Source organism: Leptosomus discolor, chromosome 2 (genome assembly GCF_034619465.1).
Source record: "Leptosomus discolor isolate bLepDis1 chromosome 2, bLepDis1.hap2, whole genome shotgun sequence".
Taxonomy (NCBI): domain Eukaryota; kingdom Metazoa; phylum Chordata; class Aves; order Leptosomiformes; family Leptosomidae; genus Leptosomus; species Leptosomus discolor.
In genome coordinates this window covers 81,968,810-81,994,431 of record NC_141392.1, presented here as the reverse complement: position 1 = coordinate 81,994,431, position 25,622 = coordinate 81,968,810, and the positions used below count along the sequence as shown (strand labels likewise).

General features: G+C 45.2%; 1 protein-coding gene across 1 annotated transcript; it reads right to left on the bottom strand.

The window, feature by feature from the left end:
- Nucleotides 1–696: 696 nt before the first annotated feature.
- FAXC (failed axon connections homolog, metaxin like GST domain containing) lies at nucleotides 697–25,013 on the bottom strand. Its single transcript, XM_086461350.1, has 6 exons — nucleotides 24,739–25,013; nucleotides 24,150–24,285; nucleotides 15,168–15,364; nucleotides 8,353–8,570; nucleotides 2,536–2,652; nucleotides 697–980 (listed from the first exon to the last, which is right to left on the bottom strand). Exons 1-6 carry the CDS (start codon nucleotides 25,011–25,013, stop codon nucleotides 697–699), a joined length of 1,227 nt encoding a protein of 408 aa, XP_086317476.1.
- Between the last annotated feature and the right edge of the window lie 609 nt (nucleotides 25,014–25,622).

Genomic DNA, 25,622 nt, shown 5'->3' with positions numbered 1-25,622 from the left:
GTGTTTGGGAGATTATACATTAAAACTGACATTTCCGTTCTGAATAAAAATTATTCTACAGTAGCAATGTTGATCTTCTGCAAACAATAAGAAACACTAAAAAGCTCCCTTCTGGAGGAACATATTTTCCTCCTGCCTTCCTCAACTGTCTCTGAAAGAACTGGGAGCAGTTCTTTCCTGCAAACACTGTAATAACACATGCACTCAGGGTACGCGTAGCATCAAATAAAATCCCACCGAAACTCCGCCAAATCAATACAGCATCAATCATTTTCTTCCATGGAAGAAAGGTCTGCCAGTCATGCCTTTTCCGTTTTTGCCCTCAGTCCATTCCTGTAAAGACAAGATATCAACACAAACCAGCTCTGACAAATGCTCCACTTCCCAGAGGTCCGTCCCACCTGTTTGTGGGATCTCGTTTTGAACATGAACAAAAATGTAGATTGAAAGGTCCTGTTGCCCTCAGGACCTCCAGTTTGCCCACGTGTGTTTTAAATAACGGTGTACCTTGGTTCCACCTGAACAGTTACACAAAATGAAATAAGGTTGAAATAGTCCAGGTAGCACATGACAGCTGAGTCAAGAACAATGGTCTCTTTCAAAGTGGTATAAACCTCTTCCTGACCTGAAGGGGAAAATAAATCAGACTGATCCCAAGAAACAGCTTGTCTGCAAAATGAGAGATGCTTGTACGCATCACTTGCATTGTTCATGATCTCTGTACTCGTCCATGTCCACATCTGAATCAAAGAGGGAGTGTCCAGTGTAATCTGTGTCAGGGGTTTGAGAAATACTGTTCCCTTCCTCATCAAATGTTTCTGTCCTTGAATAAAAACTGAAGTCCTGCAAAGGAGAGTAAGTCTTGCTTGCTTCGCTGCTTTCCTCAGATTCATATAGAGTGTTATCATCATCATGGTGCCATTCTGGCCAAAATTTCCTCCTTATTCTTTCACAATACATAGCAAGGTTAATCAGTTCACCTGCAACACAGCACAACAGACTCCAGTAAATACATCCAGTCAATAATCCTCTAACTCACCTGCTGATGCAGAAACACATTAGCACTTCTTGGAAACAAATTGTGCAGGTTCCTTCCACAGAGGTTTCAAAATGCCAAGACCCCATCAATCCTCTTAGGGTTCTGTTTGTAACTTCCACCTGTTATTAACCTACATACAACAAGTGTTACGCTGGAATGAACGTAAATACGTGTAGCAAAATAACTATCCAAAAGTCAGCCTCTACAGAAATAAATCAAGAGAAGACACCAATACTCTAAGCTCTTCATAGTAAAATTCTTGCTTATTTTGCAGAAACCCGGTTTCCAAAGACAAAATTTGATCCCATACATACAATACACTTATTAAAACACAGTGATCTGGGGCTTTCCACCACCAGATGGCAGCGTTGTCTGCAAGATAAATTCACATTTTAAAAAAGCTTTCATACGGTTGCTGGCCCACCCTAATGTTCCTTGCCCTAGGACCTTATGCCTTATGTTTATATAGACACGTATGCTTCGAGTGTGCTTAGAGAAGAAATTACCACAAAATTCAAAGAACAAAGAAAAGAAATAATAGAATATTAAAGGGAATGTGTATGTGAAACCTTCACTCACAACAGCATGAGTAGGTGGATAGGTACAGAGAATCATCCATACTGCTCAGGTATTTGCATCTATTACCACCTATTTATTTTTGTTAGAGACAAACTAGTTCAACAAACATAGCATTCCTTCCTGGACACTTCAGAATTTTATCCATGATTCCACAGACATCAAGGGGAAGAACCACACAACAGTACTTATGCCCTCATCTCAAGAACTGTTTTTCTCAAAGTTTTATTACTGAGCAAGTCTGTGACTCCTAACTGTTGCTTTGGTAGCGCTCTCTTGCAGAGTACATCTACAGGTCAGATTCATTCCTTTTACACCTATTTCACACCCTTTTCCTCCTTAGCTTTTCCCATTTTTCATACTGAGTGGTTTTATTCTGAAAAGGGAGGCAAAGATACTTTCACATGCCTGTACTAACCCACAAGAAAATAAAAAAAATGTGGGGAGGGGAAGGGTACACTGGTTTCCAATTCATGCAAAAACAGTGACTCCCAAGTCAGGCTGGACTTGTTCCTTGCCCAGGAGAGGCTGTAATTTCAGTGGGACAATAGCACTTGCAGTTCTACCGTCAATGGAACTACTCAGTTCAGCAGAATTTGGCTCATGGCTGTGCTTCTGTCTCTTCACACCTTACCCAGGATTCATTCCTTAAAGGTGTTCAGTCTTTGCTATGTCAAACAGGGAAAAGATCAAGTACAGGAACAGAAACAATTACCGTGTAGAACATTAAAGAGAAAACAAACAGGGATTTTAAGAGAAAACAACATTACAGGATACAAATGCTACATCAAAGGCAAGAACAGCCTGCAATGCAGCTGAAGTGCTGCTGCACTCTTCACATGTCCTTTCAAGGTGCTCCAAGTTTAAACACAGCAAATACCACCAAGAATTTGTTTCAGCGATCACTTAAGCTTTCTTACCTTTGATTAGCCTCTCTGGTCGAGTCCCTGGAAGTGTCCACATTGCCTGTGCCAAATGCCCAAAGACAGTGGCATCAACAGTGGAAACATTTGGTCCCATAATGTACTTCTTGTCACCTGTAAATACAACAGCAAATATATCTCAACTGGATGTCACTTCTCCTCAATTAAAAAAAAAAATAAAAAATAAAAATTTCCCTGGTTACATCTTTAGCAATTTTTTTTTTTACTGAAGTAATTTAGCTGAAAAGGTTCACAGTTTCAAAGACAGGGATTCAATGCTGAATACGGTTCAAAAGCTGTTGCTAGGGTTCAGCAGGTGAAATCCATTACTGCAGCTTCCCCTGTGCTCACCACTTCTCTAACTAGGCCAACTACAGAGCCACCACCAGCCAAGTAACCTCCTCCGCTCATCACAGCTGGCAGCACACACACACTGCACTAGTTCTGCATTTAAAATCTTTTCTGCAGACAGCAGGTGCCTGAAAGCACGATTTTCTCCTTTGATGCAAACCCAAAATCGTTCAACCACGGTTCAGAATCATGAATGCACCTGATGAAAGAAGCTGGTCACCCTGGATCTCTCGTGTGTGCAGATCCAGTTTCAGGTTACACATCCCATCACATTAAAAAAGAAAGTCGTACTCAAAGCTTTCCTCTCCCACCACTGCTCAGGCTGAAACCGATGCACCAGTCAGGCTGGCAGCGACTTCTCAGAAATGACCTGCATCTCCAGGAGGAGGACACAGCCATAGGCAGGAGTGAACAGCCCCTCACACACCACCAGTGCGGTGCCCCCATCCCCAAACACTGGTTTCTACCTGGCAGGGACCAAACAGAGGCACGTCAGGCAAGCAAGTGAAACAGCAGCTGCTTGGGACTGGCCTGGTCCAGAAGAGGGACATGTCTGCTCCACACCACTATTCTGCTTACTTCTCTGGGCACCCCAACGCCGTGATGGCCCTAAGTGGCCATCACAGCACAAACAGATGGATAACTACCTACGATAGGTAAGAAAATCACATTTCTAAGCCACCGTTTGCAAAGAAACATCCAGCACAATCTTGTTTCCTCACCACAGGCACAAGAACTGGATCACAGACCACACACAAGGCATGCAGGTGTAGTATGCGATATCGCAGAGGTCAGGTTAGATGGTTGCATTGTCCCTGTGTTGGCCCAAAGTGCTACAAACGCTGTGAAATGTGGTATGTAATTGAATTCTCCAAATCCAGTTATCCCATCTCCCCAGGACATTCTTCCCCTGTCCAATATAAGCTGCCTGTAATTCATCAGGTTATTAAATGTTAGGGTTATTGAGGGAGTTTAGAAAAAACTGTCCAGCAGTAAAATGAATCAAATTCCAGAGTGTGGTACAACAAATGCTGCCATCCCCCTGTACCATAGTGTAGCAAAGCAGCACCCAGGAATAACCAGTAACAACAACCTCCTCTAGCCTGTCAGATGGAATTTCAACATGGAGTTAACTCTCCCCAGCTCTTTCACTGCTGCATCAATCTATTGTTTGAAAACTACGAACTGGGTAAATGTTGTGTCTTTTCAGTATTTATGGGATGCCTAGCATTCATCGATCTCAAACATAGCTCAAAAATTGGTCCCCAAACCACAGTTACATGCCAACACTAGGAATTTAGTACATACAACCAGGTCTGAGACTTGATCCATAGCAATGCTGTGCTGGGAAGCAATACTGCCATTTCCATCTTGCTACAACTAAGGCAGGCAGTAAGCGAGGGCTGAACCATCCCACTCTTTTGCAGATAAGAGTGGCTCCCAGGCACAACACCTGCACCTTCATATGTGTGGAAACAAAGGGGAAGAGGAGAAAATAGAGCTGTGGTTCCATAAAAACTGTAAATCTGGGTTTAGCTAAGTCACCCTGCACTGCATAACACAGACTCCATGCACATTTCCTTCTACCAGTTCTAATCCATTCCCAAAAATCCCAGTGCAACGCTTTTCCAGAAGACTTTCTGACGGACCAGATACAATCTCCCAGTGTTTAATTTTATTCCAGATTACACAGCTCCTGTCGCATCAAGGCTGACACAGTGCTAACCACCTCAAACACCTCACTGCATCCCCTGGATAATCCAACAGAAATACAATTACCTGGTCACACTGGACTTCGATCAAATTTGTACTGCCCGGGGATTTGACGGCACACAGCTCTGCTATTTACAAATGCATGCACCAGAGAATTAAAAAGCAGCTACCTCAGCACTGAGTCAAGAAACCCCAGCAAGAGACAGATCTATGAGACACAGGGCCAGCAAGAGACCTGCACTCTCCCACAGCAGCAGGTAGAGCCCACGCAGGCTGCTACAGAGCATTCCAACCAGCATTAGAAGCTCGCGCTGAGGTTAGTCCCACCTCTGTGTTTCAGCTCTGAGCACCCCTGCCCTCCACAAAGCATCAAATGCTTTTCAAAAGCCAGTTCAGGCAGCTGCTGCCCTGCAACTCCCTGCTCAAAACCCCCATTTACTCAAAAGCCTGAGGCAGGCAGGCAGCTGAGAGGACACCAACAGATTTATGGGCACTGCTCACTCACATGCATCTTTTAAATAATTACCAAAATGTATTTTTTTTTCTATATCACTAGTTCATATGCCCAGTTCCCCCCACTTCTTGACACTACCAGGCAGTAGGAAACTACTAGTACATAAGGAAATTACATTTGTGGTTTAAAGACTGCAGAACAGAAAGCAAGATGATACCAATGGGGCAGGCTGATCCACCACAGGAGGATTAGTACCAACTTCCACATTTATAAGAGATCTCGAGGAGTCTGTTAGGGAAATAGGTACATGGGAGAAGGAAAAACAATTCTCAGAAATGAAGAAGAAAGGGGGGAAAAAAGCACCCAAGATGTGACTGGGAATGTCAAAATGAGCATCACAAGACCTGGCAGCTGCCAAGCTGTCATTCTCTAGAAGCAGCACTTGGAATTTAAAAGTTATTCTTGTTCCCAAGTGAATGGTCTCTGTTAAAAACTGGGGAACATTAAATTAGTCTTGTATGCCTGATGACTGACAGCTACAGTTTGGTATGTGCAGCTATTCTCCCTGATAGGCATCTTTTTTAAGGTCTTAAGATTGCCCTTTAATCACCAGCCAAAATCCCAACTGCCTCCTCTTCTGCAAAACCACATGGGCACATATACGTGGAGGGGAATCTCACAAAGATTTTTGTGCAGGCAATAGGAGACCACCTTCTCCTTCCCCCCTGTGAAACAGGAGTCTCCAGTCAGGCTGGAAGTCCTCATCCCACCTCCTGTCCCCATCCCAGGATACCACCTGGAGGCCACAGTTACTAGACCCAACCATAAACAGCTGGCTGGAGAAAACCTGAGCATGCTGGTGTTAAGGAAAAATCAAGGCAACTGTAGAAAAGTAGACAAACGCACCAATAATCAAAAGGGCAAATATAACTATTCACATAACTGCACACTGACTAATCTGACATCCATTTCAGAGGGGAAGATGATTAAAATGTACAATATTCAGCTAGTAATGTAGTCAAATAACAGGAATACAGCAGATGCCCATCAAGGTTTTTTGAAGTACACAAGGTACAACATTCTTATCAATAATATGGAAGTAAAAATAAAACCCCTGCTGATAACATATGTATCACACAACTAAAAAAAAATTGATACAGTGAAGAGAACACCTTATCCTTGAGGATTTCCAGTGGTTTTTCCCCAGGAGAAACATGAGAGACTGTTAGATTATAGCATTTACCTTCACAAGGAGATGACCCATGCCACCCAGGGAGGGAGGAAGAACTAGGAGGAGCATCTGCCTGCAGGCTGCAACTGGACAAACTGATTTGAAACAGGTCAGATTTTGAACAGATTTTGATGGTGATTAACATCTGCCACCAATTACTAATGGAAGTTGTAGCACCTCCACCTGCTGAAATCTCATAATTAAAACTGGATGCCTTTTGAAAGACATGCTTCAGCCAGAAAAAAGACACAGGCCTCAAGAAAGCAACCAAGCAATCCGATTCACAGGGATCTGCCTGATTTAATGATCCCTTTGAACTCAAAACTTTACAAATCTGAGTGTCAGTACAGACTCCAGAGACAGAGGGATGCAGATTTCAAGTAAGCAAACCAAGAGATTCTAGGGGTATTCGGGAATATGTTTCAGTTTTCTATTGAAGGCTACATCTATTCTTGGCAGACAGGGATGACTTCAGCATAGACACATCCACTGCTGCTCCGTTCAGCTGGCCAGCATTGCCTAGCCAGAACCAGGGGGCTCTGCTGAGCTCCCAAGTCAAAGGTTGAACTTGCTCCAGCTCCCGTCCTAAACCCATTCTTCTCTGCGACGTACATGGAGCCACGTGGTACCAACCTTCAAGCTACGGCAACAGTAGTCCCACAGCTGAGGGCACCTTGAGCTGGCCACAGCTCTGCAGCAGATGTGCCCAGACCTCTTCTCTAAAATGAGCTGGTCCTTCCCTTCCTCCCCCAGAAGAAAAGGGACCTCTTAAGCTCCAAAAGCAGGTTCTCTTTGAAAGAGCAGTAGAACGGGTAACTTTTTTTTGTTAATAAACAAAATGCAGCAAGAGAAAGCACTAACAGAAGGGGAGCTGTCAACAAAACCCCCCCTTGCCCATTGTAGCCATGCATCACGTGTCTCTTCTTCCACCTTGCTCCCAACCCAGCAACACAGCAGGTTTGTTTCAGGAAAAACAGTTACAGAAAACTCTACACAGCCCAGTCTAGGACCTCTGCAAATACCTTCCTTTCCAAAACACCCTGGAAGTCCAGAAGCATCTCTCTTCCCTCACCTTCTCAGCAAGCACTCAGTTTCTGCCTTCTGCTAGCTCTCCTCACCTTGCTACCTCCATCCACTCCACACTTACTTATTTAGAGCATGTGCAACATGTCCTCCTTCTAGAGCAAAGGGCAGGGAGGCATCCCTCCTGCCCTCCACTCAGCCACCTCTTTGAAGTGATCATAACAGGGAACAAAGCAGCCACGCAGATACCATCTCTCTCCTTGCACAAGAGACACACAAGCTCAAGGGAAGGAACAATCTGCCCCAAACCAGTTCCTCAAAATGAAAATTTTACACAGAAGTGCAATATGGTTAGCTCTCAGCAGACTGCAAGGTGAGAAGCACAGTGTAGACAGCTCTCTTGCAGATTTCAGCTTGATCCGCACAAAAGAAATGAGGCTCATGTCATTCTAGATGAGGTCAGCCTTAATACTAACCCTGTAAGATCCACCCATGACAGCCAAGAAGCCTAAAACTACTGCTTTTGACAACACAGACCCATCTCCTACTAGCAGCTTCGAATAACGCTAACAGCAACCAAATGCAATGAAGTCCTGCTCATCAAAGCAACATCTGCAAAGTAGGTTTTCAAATGGCAGCTTTGTAACAATCTATCCCATAAAGAAAAAATTAGACCCCCCCCGAAATATAAATAAGAGGTTTCATTTGCAGAACTAAACAGTACATTTTCCTAAATTCAAACAGCAAGACACTCTCCCAAAACTGCCGGTCACATTCTGCTCCTCTAGATGCACATACCCAGTGCTCAGAGAACAGCATCCTTCTAGAGACGCAATTTGTTAGCAAACAGCAGGGAAAGAAACAGTGTCCCTGACAGAGCGAGGGTGGCACTGAATGACAGCAGCAGCGTGGACTCTACCTAGTGACAAAATGGGATCATTTGTGCACATGATCAAGCTCCCAGCAAGTACTTGCAGTCGATTTCATCCTGTGGGCAGGTGGCTGTGAACAAACAGAACACACGTAACTCGCTGTACGTTACCCAGGAGGCCTGCTAGAGTCCGCATGTCCTTCTCCATCAGCGTGTACATCTCCTCCTCCGAGAAGCGGCCAATGCCGTGGCCGTACATTTCCCGCTTCACGATCCCTTTGGTCAGATGGCAGAGGATCCATTTCAGCAAGTCACTGAAGGGGCCAAAAAGCGAAACCATCTTTTGCGTCTCGTGAAGATTTTCCACCCATTGGCAGTAAGCTAAAGTCCTAGAAGGATATGACAGTAAGTTACAGCAATGCAATACCCAGACAGCCCACCACCACCCTGCAAAGGCTCACACAAAGGTCAGGCAGCGAGCTTTCTTAACGCTGGGAGAGGGAGAGCAGACCCTCACGCAACTCAACAGTGACGGCAGAGAAAACTGACTTTGCAATACTGATGCAGACTGCCCAGTGCTTGTTCTCTCAGTAAATCATGACTCGCTTCAAAAGTTGGATTCACATTGAAATATAAAATAAAAGCTGCAGAATTCTGCTAAAATCACGTAAAAAAATGCGGTGCCAAAAGTGCCAAAAGGATTTATTAACTGGGGAAAAAAAAAACCCGCACAACAACAAAAGAGCCCACAAAGAAACCAATCTTTACCACCCACCTGTTCTCCTCACTTTCTATATTACTGAGACTTAGCCAAGCAGTAACTCTGCCCCAACATAACTACTGTAGCAGTCATTTCTCAGAAGATCTCTGCTCTCCTCAGAAACTAACAATGACACAGTCTTTTAAAAATGAAATAAAAAAAGGAAGGGGTGGTGATTATTTGGTTAGTTTTCTCCTGTATTTTTTCCTCTCTTCAAAATGTTGATTTTATGAGAGAGACATTTCTAAAGGATGCTGTTGTATGTCGGGCTGTATTTCAGCTTTATTGAATGGTAAATATTTTGAAAGGTCTTTTTACAAAAAATTCTCTTACCAGCTGAAATTTTTGTTTCCTACATGAATTTTTGTTCTGATATTGTAGGCAAACAAAAAATTGATTTGTTGCTGTCGCTACTCAAGAAACTTACAAAAAAAAAAAAAAAGAAACAACTTTCTTAACATCTAGCATCTTCTGGCATCACAGAGAAACCAAAACACCATATGACTTCAATCACCAACTTCAAGGGATGTTGGAAAAAGGGCTAAAGATACATCAAAGTAGACATGACACACATATGAAGCCAACAGGGTCTCAGAAATGCTAAGAGGCGATACTTACATTCTATTATGTTTGTAGCGATTTCCAAGTGGATTTACAGACTTGAGACTATAGGAAAACAGGTTCATGGGGACATGATAAACTAGAGAAGTTAGATCGAAAAGTTGAAATACCAAAAGTTGCAAGTTCATGTATGCAATTATATTAAATGCTAACTTAATAACCAAGTGTTTCCATTTCCAGTATGATCCGAGCTCAATTTGTTTTAGTTTGGAATATGACTTCAGTTTTACCATTGTGCATATTTCTAATTGCACATAATTTCCTTATTGCTGATACAGATCACCTATTTCAAGAAAGAAAAAACCAAAGCACTATCTCCTGGAGAACTCGTGAATTTTTTTTTAAACGCTTAAATTTTATCAAACTCCTACATGTCATAAACAGAAGTTGAACTCAGCAATACCATCAGAAAACAACTGCATTTACACCATGAAAATGTTCTAATCTAAGTTTCTACAGATTCTTTACTTGAATTACTAATAACATGAGGTAAAAGGAGAATATTTGGCATAACAGCTGAAAAAAAAAAAAAAACACTTACGGCTCAAATTTAGAATGCTCCCGACAGAGTGTTTGAAAGGCATTTTAATCTGATTTAAAATTGTCCACTGCAGGATAATGCCTTCTGCTCAAGTTGATGTGAGTGAGGTATCTGCAGGTTTTGCTGCAAATGCATGCACAGCAAAGAACAAAAATGCACCTGCTATGTTTCTGGTGGCTTTTTATCCTCAACAGGTTTCTCCACAACCCTTCGCACTGCATCAATATGACAAAAGCATCCCGCTGATGTTTCACACGCTTCAGTACCACTCTTTGAAGGGGGGGTGTTCTGCACAATCCCTGTTTTTCAAAATGGATGGATCAACTCAAGTCACTGGGCTGGTTTTAGCACAGTGGAGTTTGAAACAAAGCCAGATCTAGCAAAAGGCACCAGCACAAAAGGGGCAGCGTGAAGCCAGCAAGCACCGTGCTGCGTGTCTCACTGCAAAGACCCTCCTTCCCCAGCATGGACCTGACTAGCTACACCCAGCAACTCCACGACACAACTTAGCTGCTTTAGGACAACAGGCATGGCCATGGTAAGGGACAACAAGAAAAAGAAGCCAAAACAAAACAGGAAAAAAAAAAAAAAAAAAAAAAAAAGAGACTCTGCTGCAGCATTTTTTCAAAGTCACCCCAATCACACAAGACCAACTCAGCCCTATGGACCTCCCATCACTATTGTTCACTCCAACCACACCAGCAAGCTGGCACCACACCAAGAATGATCAACCACGTCCAGGATGGCTTTACTTTCATGAGACAGGATGAACAACATTTCCCACAAAGATAATTAGCCTCCACTTTAAAGCAAAAATACATTTCCCTACCATTTGCTTGCTCTAGGGGAGAAGGTCTTTGGGTCTGGAAGAGGCAGAGATCAGACAAAGTATTTAGCGATCAGGACAGAAACACCAAAAGAGCAGAACTGCACAGGATTTAGGTAATCCTGCTTAGGCTAAACTGTCAAGCACAGTCTTAAGACTGCTTGTCACTTTGAATGAGTAAAGTTGTCACATGTCCCAAATCTCAAATATACATGGGCAATGAAGGCAGCTAAACAGACAACCACAAAGTTTACTCCTGAAATCTTATGTTTCTGAGCACGCAAAAGCAAAGAAAAAAAGCAGGCTCAGATTCCAGAGAGAGTTAAAAACACTTTTAAAACTGGCTTTACAAGCACTTTGTTAAAATAATTCTATTCAAAAGTTCAATAATCTGTGCTTCCTATCAGAACATGCTCCTCTGCATTTAATCCCACCCGTCATCCCCCTGCTCAAACTACATTACTAGAGTAATACCAACATTACAAAAGGTTAGCAAATGCCAGAAATTGGGTAGTCTACACAACCTACTTCAGCATAACTATACATTTTAAACTACCATCAGTATTTACAGGATGACATAATTATTTTAAATATTGAACTGAACATTTTGGGAAAGATTAACATTCCCATTTGTGCCAGCACATCTGTACGAATCCTAAGCGCATAAATAAAACAACAAAGTGTTAAAGAGCAATGCTGTGGGGGTGAAGCAAATCTGAAGTCTTAAATGTAACAGCAGCTTTGGCCTCAATACATAAATCGGAAGAGGAGAAGGAGAAAGTGACTCATCAACTGCGGCTTGCCTGATTATCCCCAAACTGTCTGAACATCAAGGCAAGCGGGAGATGTTCACAAGGATGTGAACTGGGCTTATTTTCCCTATCTGAACTTGTGCAGACTGGAATTTCTTGATATACAAAAGGATTATAACAAATTCATTCCACAATCAGCTGTAGAAACCCCACCTGCTGTGCAGCTTCCCAGAGCAACTGGCTTTTAAGCCACCAGTGGCATTCAAGCCTCATCATCGTTAACAGCAGGGGAGACATTGCTCTTACAATTGGCTTGATATATTTAAACATATTTTTATTACAAACATTTTATGTTTAATACATGGGAAGTCTGAATACCAACCCAAGTCAGATTCATTTGTATTCTCATACCATGCTCCTCCTGTACTTCAAGCACTCATCACATATGTGACGTTTACATGGTCTTCTTGAAAGACAAAGCAAGAAACAAGTTAAATACATACACACACACACTTACGAATCACTAAGGTTGTGTCTGACAATACAGCTAAACCAATCTAACGGGTTAGTTTGGTTAAGCTGCATATTCAAGGCTTTAGGTTCTTACTAAGCACCTTAAGTGTCACTGACCTAAGATCCCTCTCCTGAGATTAAAGTGCCAGAAAGCACCTCACAGCGACTGGTAGCCCTCCAGGCACCAGGAGCTCCCTGGCTTGAACGCTGGCCATGCCGCCAAACCCAGCGTGCCTGCACCAGAAGGATGTGAGAATCAGATGTCCTCGACCCATCTCACATAGAGGTCCGAGCCCACAAACATGCTGCAGATACACCAAAAACTCAATGCATCCTGAAGGTGGCTGTGGGCACCCCGCCGGTTTCTGAGGGCCCACGGGTCACTGCAGGCAGCAGAGACAACCCAGGGCAAGCCTTCAGCAGACAACAGAAGTCTGCACCAGATCCAGGACCTGGAGAGCCACAAAACTGATCTGCTCCCATCCCTTCCCTACTGACTAGGCCCAACACCCATTCAGGTAGCAGGCTTTTTTTCTTTTGCCAGTTTAAGCATAGCAAAAGCCTAATAGCTATGGGATTCTTCAGGGACAGAAGCTCCAGCATCAGCTCCAAATCAGTCTTGTGCATCTCGGAGATATGCTCTAAGCACAAAAATAGGCACGCTCACTCATTTGTTTTCTGCCTGACCCCTGCCAGGCATCGCAGCCTGGGGCAGAGGCAGGGTGTCTAGAGGCTGAGGTTCATAACAGCTCTTCAACTCCAGCCAGAGAAGCAATTTCCACCTGTAAGAAGCACTAATTGGTGAAGAAGAGGAGCAATCACCTTGGCCAAAGCTAAACATTTCATGAGGAAGTGCTGCGCACCCACCAGAATTAGCTCCATCCAGAGACCGCACACCACAGGATGTACTTTGCTTCTCTGTTCAGTAAATGTACTACAGTATTACTTATTTATGATGAAGCTACTTTGCACACTGCTGGCAAGGGAACAGCATGAATCATATTTTATATCACTGGTTTGAAGGCTTGATTTTATAAACCTTATTCTGCAGAAAGGCGATCACTGTTACAAATTCCTCACCAGGGGACTTGAGGACACCATGAACAAATCCCAAGCTTCTGGTGGGAAGTGGGCAGGTTCAAGGACCAATGTGAAGGGATTCCACAACCGCAGGTGCAATGCTGTCAGGGAGAAACGCAGTCCTACACAGCTAAAGCCTGATTTTATTTTGGTGTAACTACAGGATGGTCAAAGTTGTTATCCAGGAATTACAGCGGTACAACTGTGACGCCTCCTAGCTCAGGCTTTGCCTAGTATAGAGAATGGCACGGTGTAACCTCACCAACGTAGCAAGCCTCTGGTACAGCCACACAGCAGGGATGCACAGTAAGACTTACAGTTGGGTGTTTTACTACACTGCAGCAAAAATACACACCTTGGGGAAACTCAACGGTGTGACTAAACAGGAAAGGCAACAGGGATACACAGCCAGGTGTGCACATCTCTATTCTTACTTGGTCTAGCTTTGTCCACCTCCCTGGGTCAGCACCTGAATTTGCAATATCTGCCCCCCGTGCTCCCTTACATCATGTCCAGCAGTCCCAAGTCAGCTCAGGGAGAAAACATGGACAGACAGAAAACAGCTCCACAGGGGAAAGCACGACCTGTAATTCAGGCACCACAGCAGTATAAGTTTTGTCACCAGTAATGTTACATTTAAAGTAGTTAAGTTGATGGACCACAAAACAACTGACACTAAGGCAAGGAGATGGAGCATTAAAAGGCCTCATCTTCCCTTTAGTAACTATAATAATTGAAGTGAGAAAAATAAACAAAAAAGTTACATTTGCAGGCTACTTAAGTCAGGTTTTTGTGGCTATGGCACTGCAGATGGGTATAATTGCTGAAGGTCACACTTCTTAGAAGGCAGGGACTACATTTCTAAACCGTACCATTTAAACCTGCCTACTGAATGCTAAAACTGTTCCCAGGAAACACCAAAAATTATCTGAAGAACTGTAAGTACACATGTTTCTGCCCACCTTCGATCAGAAGGTAAAAGAAAAAGCACGTAAATGCTTTCAATTTAAATCACACGTTGTTCTGGAGGAAAAAAAGTGCAACATAAATGCAAGGCTTAGTACAGCAAAGACTTAAATGCATGCTAGAAAGCAAACTGTGGGGGAAAATGCCCTGTGCCTGCTGAGGCAACCAATGCAGCATCCAAGATGCCATGTCCACCTGCTACTTCTACGAATCCAGATTGGAAAGGGCACTTAAAAAGGACTGAAATGTCAAGCGAGGAGGGAATCACAGGTACTATTTTGAAAGGCGTCGGTAAAATGCATAAAGTACCAGCAAGTTTATATTTATGTTTTCCATTCATATACATACTTCACCTTCTCAGGATACTGTGACCAATACTGTACCCCCTCAACTGTCAGTGTTGCAAACAATACACACTAACAGGGATGGGTATCCTGTGTTACAGGAAATGCAATAATCCATACTCTAATTCCACACACAGCTAATTAAAACCAGTAACTGTAAGAATACAATATTCTGGATTCAAACCGAACGCTGGATTTGTTGCCCTCCCCTGCAAACCACAAATGTGTTCAGCCACCTTCATTTTTTGCTCTTTATTAACAAGGCTGTTTCTATACGGAGGTCATAGGAAAACAGGAGAGAGGAACAGCCCAGTGCTGCTCCTTTCTGTAAAGCTGCAGGCGAAGGGCCTCACTCCTTACCTCGCCTGCACAGCGCTACAACTCTCAGGGGAGTTACCCCCAGCTCATACTAGCGTACGCAGAAAGCAACAGCAGTAGTTTTCTAGGGTGAAGAGAGTTGTGAAATTAATCATTAGGTACCCAAGCTTTCTGCAAGAAAAAAACATCCATTCATGCCCAGGTACGAGCGCAGGGGCAGATCTGACAGCACGAGAACGTAGCCAGCTTCACCATGCAAGCTTACCAGTAGAAGTGCTCCTCCACCATTTTTGTCACGGCTCTGGAAACAGCTCTTTCATGCGGACCGAGGTGTTTATTTAAATTCACGCCAAGTTTCTCTTCCAAAAAATCAATAATGAACTCGGTGCCAGATACTTTCTTGTGATTGTATTCAATCCAAGGCATTTTCCCTTGAGGGGAAAGTTTTCCATCAAAATAGTTCTAAGAAAAAAAAAAACAAACAAGTAAACAAACAAACATACAAACAAAAAAGGCCCTCTGGGTTCTGTTTCAACGAGAATAAAGCTTTTTAAATACTTTTATGTGCTTTTAAAGGCAACATTATCCAACAAACTTTTTTTTTTTTTTTAAATTCATACTCTAGACTAGTGGTAGCTGTTGAATCAGAGCAACAGCTTTACCCTATATGACAATTCAGATACAATTATTTCCAGGTACTGCAAGGTATATGCTTTTATGTTGCATGCCACATGATGTGATATTATTTAAGTAGAATCACAGAATCATTCAGGTTGGAAAAGACCTTTAAGATCATCAAGTCCAACCATCAACCCCACTCTACCAAGTACACCCCTAAACCGTATCTCCAAGCACCACATCTAAACGACCTTTAAACACATTAAGGGATGGTGACTCAACCACCTCCCTGGGCAGCCCATTCCAATGTCTGACAACACTTTCGGTGAAAAAAATATTCCTAATGTCTAATCTAAACCTACCCTGGTGCAACTTGAGTCCGTTCCCTCTTGTTCTATCATTAATTACCTGTGAGAAGAGACCAGCACCTACCTCTCTACAATGCCCTCTCAGGCAGTTGTAGAGAGCAGTAAGGTCTCCCCTCAGCCTCCTTTTCTTAAGACTAAACAGCCCCAGTTCCCTCAGCTGCTCTTCATAAGACTGATTCTCTAGGCCTTTCACCAGCTTTGTTGCCCTTCTCTGCACTCTCTCCAGCACCTCAATGTCTTTCTTGTACTGAATTGCCCAAAAGCGCACACAGTATTCGAGGTGTGGCCTCACCAATGCCAAGTACAGGGGCATGATCACCTCCCTACTCCTGGTGGCCACACTATTCCTAATACAAGCCAGGATGCCATTGGCTTTTTTGGCCACCTGAGCACACTGCTGACTCATACTCAGCTGCTTATCAAGCGGTACCCCCAGGTCCTTTTCTGCCGGGCAGCTTTCCAGCTGCTCTTCCCCAAGCCTGTAGCGCTGCACGGGGTTGTTGTGGCCAAGTGCAGGACCTGGCACTTCACCTTGTTGAAGCTCATACAGTTGCCTCAGCCCATCGATCCAGCCTGTCCAAGTCCCTCTGTAGAGCCTCCCTACCCTCAAGCAGATCAACACTCCCACCCAATTTAGTGTCATCTGCAAACTTCCTAAGGGTGCATTCTATCCCTTTGTCAGGATCATCGGTAAATACGTTAAACAGAAGTGGCCCCAGTACTGACCCCTGCGGAACACCACTTGTGACTGGCCGCCAGCTGGATTTAACTCCATTGATCACCACTCTCCAGCCCGGCCATCCAGACAGTGCTTTACCCAGCAGAGCGTATGCTCATCCAAGCCATGAGCAGCCAGTTGCTTCACTAGAATTCCATGGGAAACAGCGTCGAAGGCTTTACGGAGGTCGAGGTAAACAATATCCACAGCCTGTCCCTCATCCATCAAGCGGGTCATCTTGTCATAGAAGGAGATCAGGTTAGTCAAGCAGGACCTGCCTTTCATAAATCCATGCTGACTGGTCCTGATCACCTGGTTGTTCTGTAAATGACTCGTGATGGCACTCATCATGAGATGATCTGCTCATGACCTTCCCTGGCACCAAGGTCAGACTGACAGGTCTGTAGTTTCCTGGATCCTCCTTTCAGCCTTTCTTGTAGATGGGTGTCACATTTGCTACTCTCCAGTCCACTGGGACCTCCCCAGTCAGCCAGGACTTCTGATAGATGATGGAAAGAGGCTTGGTGAGCACATCCGCCAACTCTTTCAGTATTCTTGGGTGTAGCCCATCTGGCCCCATAGACTTGTGTGCATTTAAGTGGTGTAGTAAGTCACTGACCATTTCCTCTTTAATTGTGAAGGCCACATTCTGCCCCCACTCTCTGTTTTCCAGCTCAAGGGGCTGGGTGTCTAAGGAACAACTAGTTCTACTACTGAAAACTGAGACAAAGAAGGCATTGAGCACCTCAGCCTTTTCCTCATCCTTGTCACTGTGTTTCCCCCTCTATCTAGTAAAGGATGAAGATTCTCCCTAGCCCACCTTTTGTTGTTAATGTATTTACAGAAACATTTTTTATGTCCTTAACAGCTGTAGCTAGTTTAAGGTCTAATTGGGCTATGGCTACCCTAATTTTCTCCCTGCATAGCCTCACTACTTCTTTATAGACCTCATGAGAGACCTGCCCCCTCTTCCAAAGGTGATAAACTCACCTTTTGTGCCTGAGGTCATGCCAAAGGTCCCTATTCAGCCAGGCCGGTCTTCTTCCGCACCAGCTCATTTTTTGGCACATGGGGACAACCCGCTCCTGCGTCCTTAAGACTTCCTTCTTGAGGTATGTCCAGCCTTCCTGGACAATTTTACCCTTCAGGGCTACCTCCCAAGTTGTCAATCAGTCTCCTGAACAGGCCAAAGCCTGCTCTCCAGAAGTCCAAGAAAGCAGTTTTACTGACCCCCCTCTCCTTACTTCCCCAAGAACTGAAAACTCTATCATTTCATGACCACTATGTCCTAGACGGCCTGTAACCTTTACTTCCCCCACAAGATCTTCTCTGTTCACAAGGAGCAGGTCCAGGAGGCCAACTTCCCTGGCTGGCTACCTTACCAGTTGTGTCAGGAAGTTATCTTCCACACACTCCAGGAACCTCTGGGACTGTTCTCTCTGCTATATTGTATTTCCAGCAGATGTCTGGAAAACTAAAGTCCCACACAAGAACAAGGAGTAGCGATCGTGAAATTTCCCCCAACTGCTTATAAAATATTCCATCCACCTCCATCTTGGTGGGGTGGTCTGTAACAGATTCCCACCACAATACCAGCCTTGTTTGCCTTTCCTCTCATTCTTACCCATAGTGACTCAACCCTATCATCACTGACATTAATTTGTGTGCACTCACATGTCCCCCTAATATACAGGGCCACCCCACCACCTCTTCTTCCTCGCCTATCCCTTCTGAAAAGTTGGTAGCTGTTGATTGCAGTGCTCCAGTTGTGGGAGTCATCCCACCAGGTTTCCATGATGGCAGCTATATCATAGTTTTCATGCTGCAGAATGGTCTCCCGACTCCTCCTGTTTATTGCCCAGGCTGCATGCATTAGTATAGATGCACTTCAGCTGAGCTAATGATCCTGCCACTGTTTTGGCAGAAGCAGCCCTAATTCTTACCCGACCATTCTCAGCCGCTTCCATGGTTACCAACTTATCAACAAGCCTAGTGTTTTTGCTGCTGCATGGGTCACCATCCTCCACCTCAACTGAGATGTCAGATGGAAAGAACACACCAGCACACCGACCCATAAGCATTGATATGCCGCATCCAGGCTCCTCTCTGGCAAGCCTGGTTTCATCCCCATCCCCCTTCAAAGCTAGTCTAAAGCTCTTCCTATAAGCCCTGCTAATTCTTGTCCCACGATCCTTTTCCCCCTTTGAGACAAGTTAACCTCATCTATTACTAGCAGGCCAAGTGTCTTATAGACCAACCCATGTTGGTACCCGGGTTATTTAAGGGTTGGAAATGTTCACATCTCCCAGAAGACTGGGTCTGTTATTCTAAAGAAGTTTTTAATCACAGAACTAGCAACTAAATTTGGCTCTTGCACAGTGTAGCACTTTTCATGTTAAATTACTTTATAAAGATTAATTCACTACCTATCTCAGACAGCTGCATTACCTCCAAGGATAAAACACACACAATCACAAGCGTATAATGAAAGGTCTATCATTCCCTCACTGAGCAGGAGGGAAATCTGCCTTTACATATGCTCCTGCAACTTCGGAACTTAGAAATCTAATACATTTACAGACGCACTTGTCACAATTGGGTCTCAAAGAGTCTAGCACCAGGACAGCACTAGTGCACTGCTGAATACTCAGCACAGCACACATGCAGAAGTAGCAATATATTTTCCGCATTTTACAGCTGAAGAAGGTGAAACACGGAGATTAGAGAATTTACGTCTCATCTGACAAGCACAAGAGGAATTGCTAGCTGCCAAAACACGATCAGACATTTGACTTCAATTCTCTCTTACTCCTGAAGGCAGACACAAGGCAGAACTTTCTTCCTGGCTTGCAATTCCCATCCTCACATTCTGTTATTTAGCGAACAAAAATCCCCAGCTCAGAGAGCTGAACCATAAAGGCTCACCATAAAGACTCTGCACTCAGTTGCTGGCAGTCACCCGAAGCATTTCACGATATAGCTCCCAATTGCTGGAAATTTAGGTTTAGCAGTTCTGGACTGACCCATTTGGGTCTCAAGTAGTTACCCTTCTTGAATCCACTAAAGGTGGATTAAGGTCCTCTCGCAGCAAAGAGCGTACACCACAGTGTGCCTCCAGCTCAGTCTGAGAGCACAGCACCCTGGCTGCCTCTCAAAACGTGGATGTGCAATGCACTACGAACGTGCAGCCATTCCCAGAGGCTCTTCCCTTGTGGATGAAAACAGACGAAACGGGTAACGCTGCTGGGAAAACAATGCCTTCTGGCTGTAGCCTTTTCTGGGATTTCTGCCCAAATACCATGGCAGGGACACCAGACTACGTAACGTCTCATCTAACTGCATCCCTGCGCGGGTGAATAAAGCAATCGAGTGCAGCCCGCCTGCACGTGTGGTGACATGGGGGTTATTACACTGGTCCGTGGGAGAAACTCTAGAACTGCTGAACACCTGAAACGGAAAGGAGAGCACTGCCCCAGCCTTCCACCTTCCAGACCTTTCCTTCACCAAAAGGCTCTTTCAGCACTCGGACTGACTGATTGATTTCCATAATTTTTCATTATGAATTTAATACAGAATCATAAGCTTTTTCTGGACCTACAGTGTGTCTACATGGCACTGAATATTGCTGGCTTCACCTTTGTTAAGCCCTTTCAGTATCAGATTTCCCTTCTTGTGCACAAACATTGACGCTTTCTACAGAAACTGCTAGACTTGGAAGATCTGTTTATTACATATTGCAATTACTGTAGTCCATATCATTTGCAACCCAGAAAAAAGCAAGTCCTTATTATTCAACAGCACATTTCTTCAAGAACACATATATACAATATATATAAATACACTGTGTAAAAACTTTAGTACTGCACTAATATTACACTCTCAAAAACACAAATGAGAGCTAGAAGTTCTTACAGGAAAGTTGGTTTAGGTAAACTTAAAGCCTTGGGACTTCCATGTTTCATTACACACAGTTTATCAAACAAAACAGGAACCATCTTTCGACAACCTCAGAAAACCTCAGTCTCTTAAAAAAATCTCGGTTACACTGTTCTTCTGTCCACCATTCTCAAATGGGTAGGCTTGAAACCTCAGTATCCTTATGGCTGCTACTAATTGCTATCAAGTATTTATCAATTTTCCACTTAAAAATTGTTCCAGCTGTAGAACAGGGAAAAACTATGGCATCATCATTAAAAAAAAAACAAAAACAAACAAACAAAATATCCCCTCATACCTCATAGTACATTTAACTGAACTGCAGCCTGCAAAGCAACAATAACAAGATCTCCTCAGAATCTCATTTACAGAGGAAATTATAAACAGAATGACATTCTGGGGTGATTTTATAGTACTATCCAGAAGAAATTAGGTTTCACATTTTCAATTACTGCTGCTTATGCTTTTACTTTTACTCATGTCGCTTCCCAAGGAGGCCAGCATCTTCACAGACCTGGCATGAAAACAGCACATTTCTGCTGTGCTAATACTTATCAGATTACATAAATGCTCAGCTCTTAATATTCATGAGCAAATCAAGGAACACCCAAAAGCTTTCCACAAGCACCTAGAATGGACTCCTTCAAAACAAGCTGTATCAAGAAAAGCATCAAACATTTTGAAAAAAACAGTGAGGTAACATGACAGCCCAGTTGGGGTGGGGCTGGCAGAACTATTTTTGATGGAGAACTTGCACCTAGAAAAGCAGCTTCAAGAAAACGTAAGCACATTACAAGAGTAAATCTGCTGCGAGAAATTTAGATGAGAGTAAGGTAGGACCTTACATCGGGTAACGTGTCACCCAATTCCACTTCTTACATGCCATTAAATCATGTTGCATAACACACAGCACATTATTCAATAGTCTGATGCACTACAATAAAGCATGAACATGAGGAATCAAAAGAGTAAAATAAAAGCACTCTGACCACCCCACTGCCTTCTCACCCCGTTTCACAACTCTCCCTCTGAAGCAGCCCCTCCTCAGGAAGGTGATGACCACAGCAAGTCTCTGGAGGCAAACCCGGGCACCAGCTGCCACCCGGAGTGCCATCGCTTCTCCATCACAGCCCCCGCCAGCATGTAGGGCAGCCAGGTGTTTCACAGAACCACAGAATAGCCTGGATTGGGAGGGACCAACTCCATCCGGCCGTACCCCCCCTACACACCCACCCCGCTGGCAAGTGGGAGGGCATCATATGCCTCTGTCACCTACAGTGTCCTACAGGTAACATAACCACTAGGGAACAAAATAAAAGTCTCCAGGTAGTCCAAGTGCAGGAAACTTCATAACTCCAGCTGAGAACGGTGCCACCCACAGGCTCCCCTTCTGCTACCTCCTGCTCCCTCACTGCTTAACCCCACGGCGGCATCCATACCTTCCTCCACCCACCGGAGCTGAACGCAGTGCCATACTCCTAATATAAGGACAGAAGCAGAATTTGCCTCTTCCAGAAAAACAGCTGCGTCCTCATCTCCTAAGCTTAGCTCCACCAAACTTGCCTCTAAAACCCTACACAGGATCAGTAACCCCACAAACACCTCATGCCTATATAAGCCAGCACAACTGAAGGCAGCAACCTGGCATTCCCAGCACCCACAGGACCCATTCCTGCTCCTGCAGTGTGGCACGTGGAGCATGCGGGGAACCAAGCTGGGCAAAAACCAAATAAAATAAACCTTCATGGCTCCAGCTAGGCCAGCCCTGGTCCAGCCTGATCTGGCACAAAAAAACATGTGCAGGAAGGGACAAGAGGGAGCTGCTGAAGGCAGGACTGTTGCTTTTGGAGGTCCTGCTGACATATGCCAGCTCAGCATGGTCACAGCTAGGAGCAGGGATAGAGAGATGCAACACTAAAGAGCAATGCTGACCTTCAGTACAGAAAATAATGAGGGGAGGATAACCCTCTGGAAATCTCTCTCTCCAAAACCCGAGTGACTTACTTCTACCCAGCATCAGCTGTCTAAACAACTCCATCCTGAATCACACCAATGTGCAGTGTTATCTTTCAGAAGTAACTGTATCCTGTGACAACCATCTTTTACGCTGCAGCTTTCTTTAACTACTCTCCACCAGAGCAACTCTGATCATCACAACCCTCTGAACTGCATCAACTGCCATTAGAAAGAAAACAGATCTCATCAAAATAGTATTCCCTTCAAATATGCAATTTCTACCCAAATTACTCTGGGTGGAGAAGCAATGTGCACTAAGTCCTCCTGCTTCCATGATCTGTTCAAACTTCAGTATCTTGAAGGTTTAGTAAACCTAAATGACGAAAACACATCCTACAGGACGGAAATCTCCCTCTTCAATGCTCTGAAGTAGCCAATTCAAGTACCATTGCACCTCAAGATAATGAACATTAAACTCAAGCTTTTAAAGACTTAAGCAAAATGTACTAATTAGGTTTTCTTTCACTTCTGATGTAAAGGAGTTTAATCACATACAAAGCTGAATGATTATCAACCATAAATGTGTAAAAAAAAAAAAAAAAGTTGTAATATGGTTGGTTTTCCCCTGTAGAACACTGGGCATAAATAAAACATCCTTCCTAACACCTTGGTATGCAGCAGTAAAAAGTGACTTGAACCCATAAGGAGCAAGCATGCAACTTACCCACAGCTCAGCCTCTTTCAGAGAAAGTAAGATACCAAATTTACATCGCTAGGGAAAAAAAAAAAAGGAAAAAAAAAAAAAAAAAAAAAAGAGACATTTCTTCTACCCAAGATCCTCATTATATTTATCACCACTGTTGTACCATCTTAAACGCCCTCAGTGCTTTACACAAAGAGAAAATAAACCCAGCCCATGTTTCAAAGAGGCTGCATGCTGTACCGCTTGCCGACACCACAACAAGGCGCACGCCAGACTCACGACGTCACAGCTAAACCCTGATGCTAACAGGCGAGACTGCTCGATTCAAATTTCTGCTCTCCCAGCTTTCATTCACTGGAGCAGCTCAGGCTTCATCCTCTGCAGAAAAACGGCACAAGATGCACCCAGCCACAATTAAGGAGCAGCATTCACAAGCCCTAAAAGCAGTGCTGTCTCCCTTCACTGGCGGGGAAGCACCGGTGATGGGAGGTGAAGCAAAAGGCAAGCACATCTTCCCAGGAGAGCTCCTGAGAAACCCTCCAAGAAAATAAGAACCTGCAGCTGTCTAATCTTGATCTCTTTAGCATGGTGAAAATCAAAGACAAAATAATGTTATGCTTTAGTTCTGAGGTGTTATTTAGCATTATATAAACTCCAGACTACCCTCCCACTTCAGCATTTCCAGACAAGTTAGCTTCTAACATTCATTTAGCTTTGCCAGTTAAATCTAGAGCTGTTCCAGATCAATCTTATTCAAGCCATATCTTTAAAGGTTATACACCAAATTTAACTGGAGACATAGAAGTGTCGCTGTACCCACCCCGTTGTAGGTGTATGTTTACATCTCCCTGGGTGAGACAGATTGAGGGGGAGGAGAGACGGGACGCCTATTTGCCATTTCATGCAATTACAGCGAGCTGCAATGTAAAGGAAAACTGCACAGTGTACCTGGTAGGGTAAATCAGCCATCCTCAAGTACGTTTCCATTTTCAGACAAAATGGAGATAAACTTGGAACACCATTGGTAGGCCTCGAAAACTGATGCAGTATGATAGCATCTTTCGAATCAAGCTCTTGCTCTTTCCTGCCAAAAACAAAATAGAATTTAAAAAAGGAAAAAAGAAATAAAAAAAAAGAAGAGATGCATGACACATCAGTACATTAAATGCACAAAGCAGAAATCCCGTCTGAGGCAACACACGCATCCTCCCTTAATGGACTGCTGCAGGTTTTTGATTCATGGGATCCAGAGGCAGTGAGAAGCACTCAGGCCGCTGCTGCGAAGAATAAATGGGGGGGAAAAAAACGTTTTAAAAATAATTTTTTTTAAAAAAAAGGTAAATGGCAGACACACGGTGGAGCGGAGAAAGCAACCCACCAGGCCTCGACGCCCTCTCCCTCAGGTAGGCGCCTCCGAGCGCCGCCTCAGCCCCGCGCTCCGCCGCTGCTTCCAAGCGGACAGCGCCCGGCCCCGCGCAGGCCCCGCCGCCGCAGGCCCCCCCCGCCGCCGCCGCCGCCGGCAGCCCCGCAGCCTCACCGTATGGCCAGCAGCTCGTGGAGCAGGTAGGCGGCGGCGGCCAGCAGCGCGCCGCCCGTCAGGTACAGCGTCTTCTTCCACCAGGAGTCGGAGCCCAGCGCCGCCATGGTGCCGCCCGCGCCCCCGCCCGCCAGCGGGAAGGCGACGATCTCGCCCCCATAGAGGGCGGGCGGCGGCTCCTCGGGCCCCGCGCACCACCCCAGCGACAGGCTGCGGTTGCGGCTCAGGTCCGCCACGCAGGAGCGGGGCGCCGCCAGGCCCACCCCCCACAGCATGCTGCGCCGGGGCCCCGCATCCCCCACCGCACCGCCGAGCCCCGCACCTGCCCTGCCCTGCCCTGCCCTGCCCCGTCCCGCCCCGCCCCGCCCAGCCCAGCCGCGGCGGGGAGGGCCGCGCCGCGCTGGGCGGCTCTGGCGGCTCCCTCAGCCGTCGCTGCGCGGCTGCGCAAGGCGCCGGGAGGGGAGGAGAGGGGACGCGGTGGGCCGGGCCTGCCCTTGCGGAGAGGCGCCCGCGTCCCCCCGGCGGGCCCGGGCAGGGAGGGCTGCGCGGTGGGGACAGCGCTGCGGCTCCGGTGACCGAGAGCGAAGGCGCACAGCCGTGCTGCTGGCCGCGCCCCGCGCCCCGGGGCTTGGCGCGTGAGCCGGTCCCGTTAAAACAGCCGCGGTCTGCTGCTCCCAGCACCGCCGCGCTGCTCCTGTGCGGAGGAACAGAGGCCTCTCAATGCCGTATTTGGGACAACAGCCGCCGCGCCATCACGCCCCGGTGCCTGGCCGCAGCCGTCTCTATAAACACCTGACATCCCGCGGCCGTCTTCTGTCTGCTGTTCCTGTGCTCGATGAGGAGAGCACCTTTACACGCAGAAAGGGGAGCAAAGCGACTTCAAA

Bases quoted from the DNA above. Each gene is read 5' to 3' on its own strand.
- FAXC (XM_086461350.1), bottom strand. From the start codon at position 25,013: ATGCTGTGGGGGGTGGGCCTGGCGGCGCCCCGCTCCTGCGTGGCGGAC. The intron at 24,286-24,738 runs GTGAGGCTGCGG...TGTTTTTGGCAG, and splicing joins CACGAGCTGCTGGCCATACG to GAAAGAGCAAGAGCTTGATT. The intron at 981-2,535 runs GTAAGAAAGCTT...GCTGTGTTGCAG, and splicing joins ACCAGAGAGGCTAATCAAAG to GTGAACTGATTAACCTTGCT.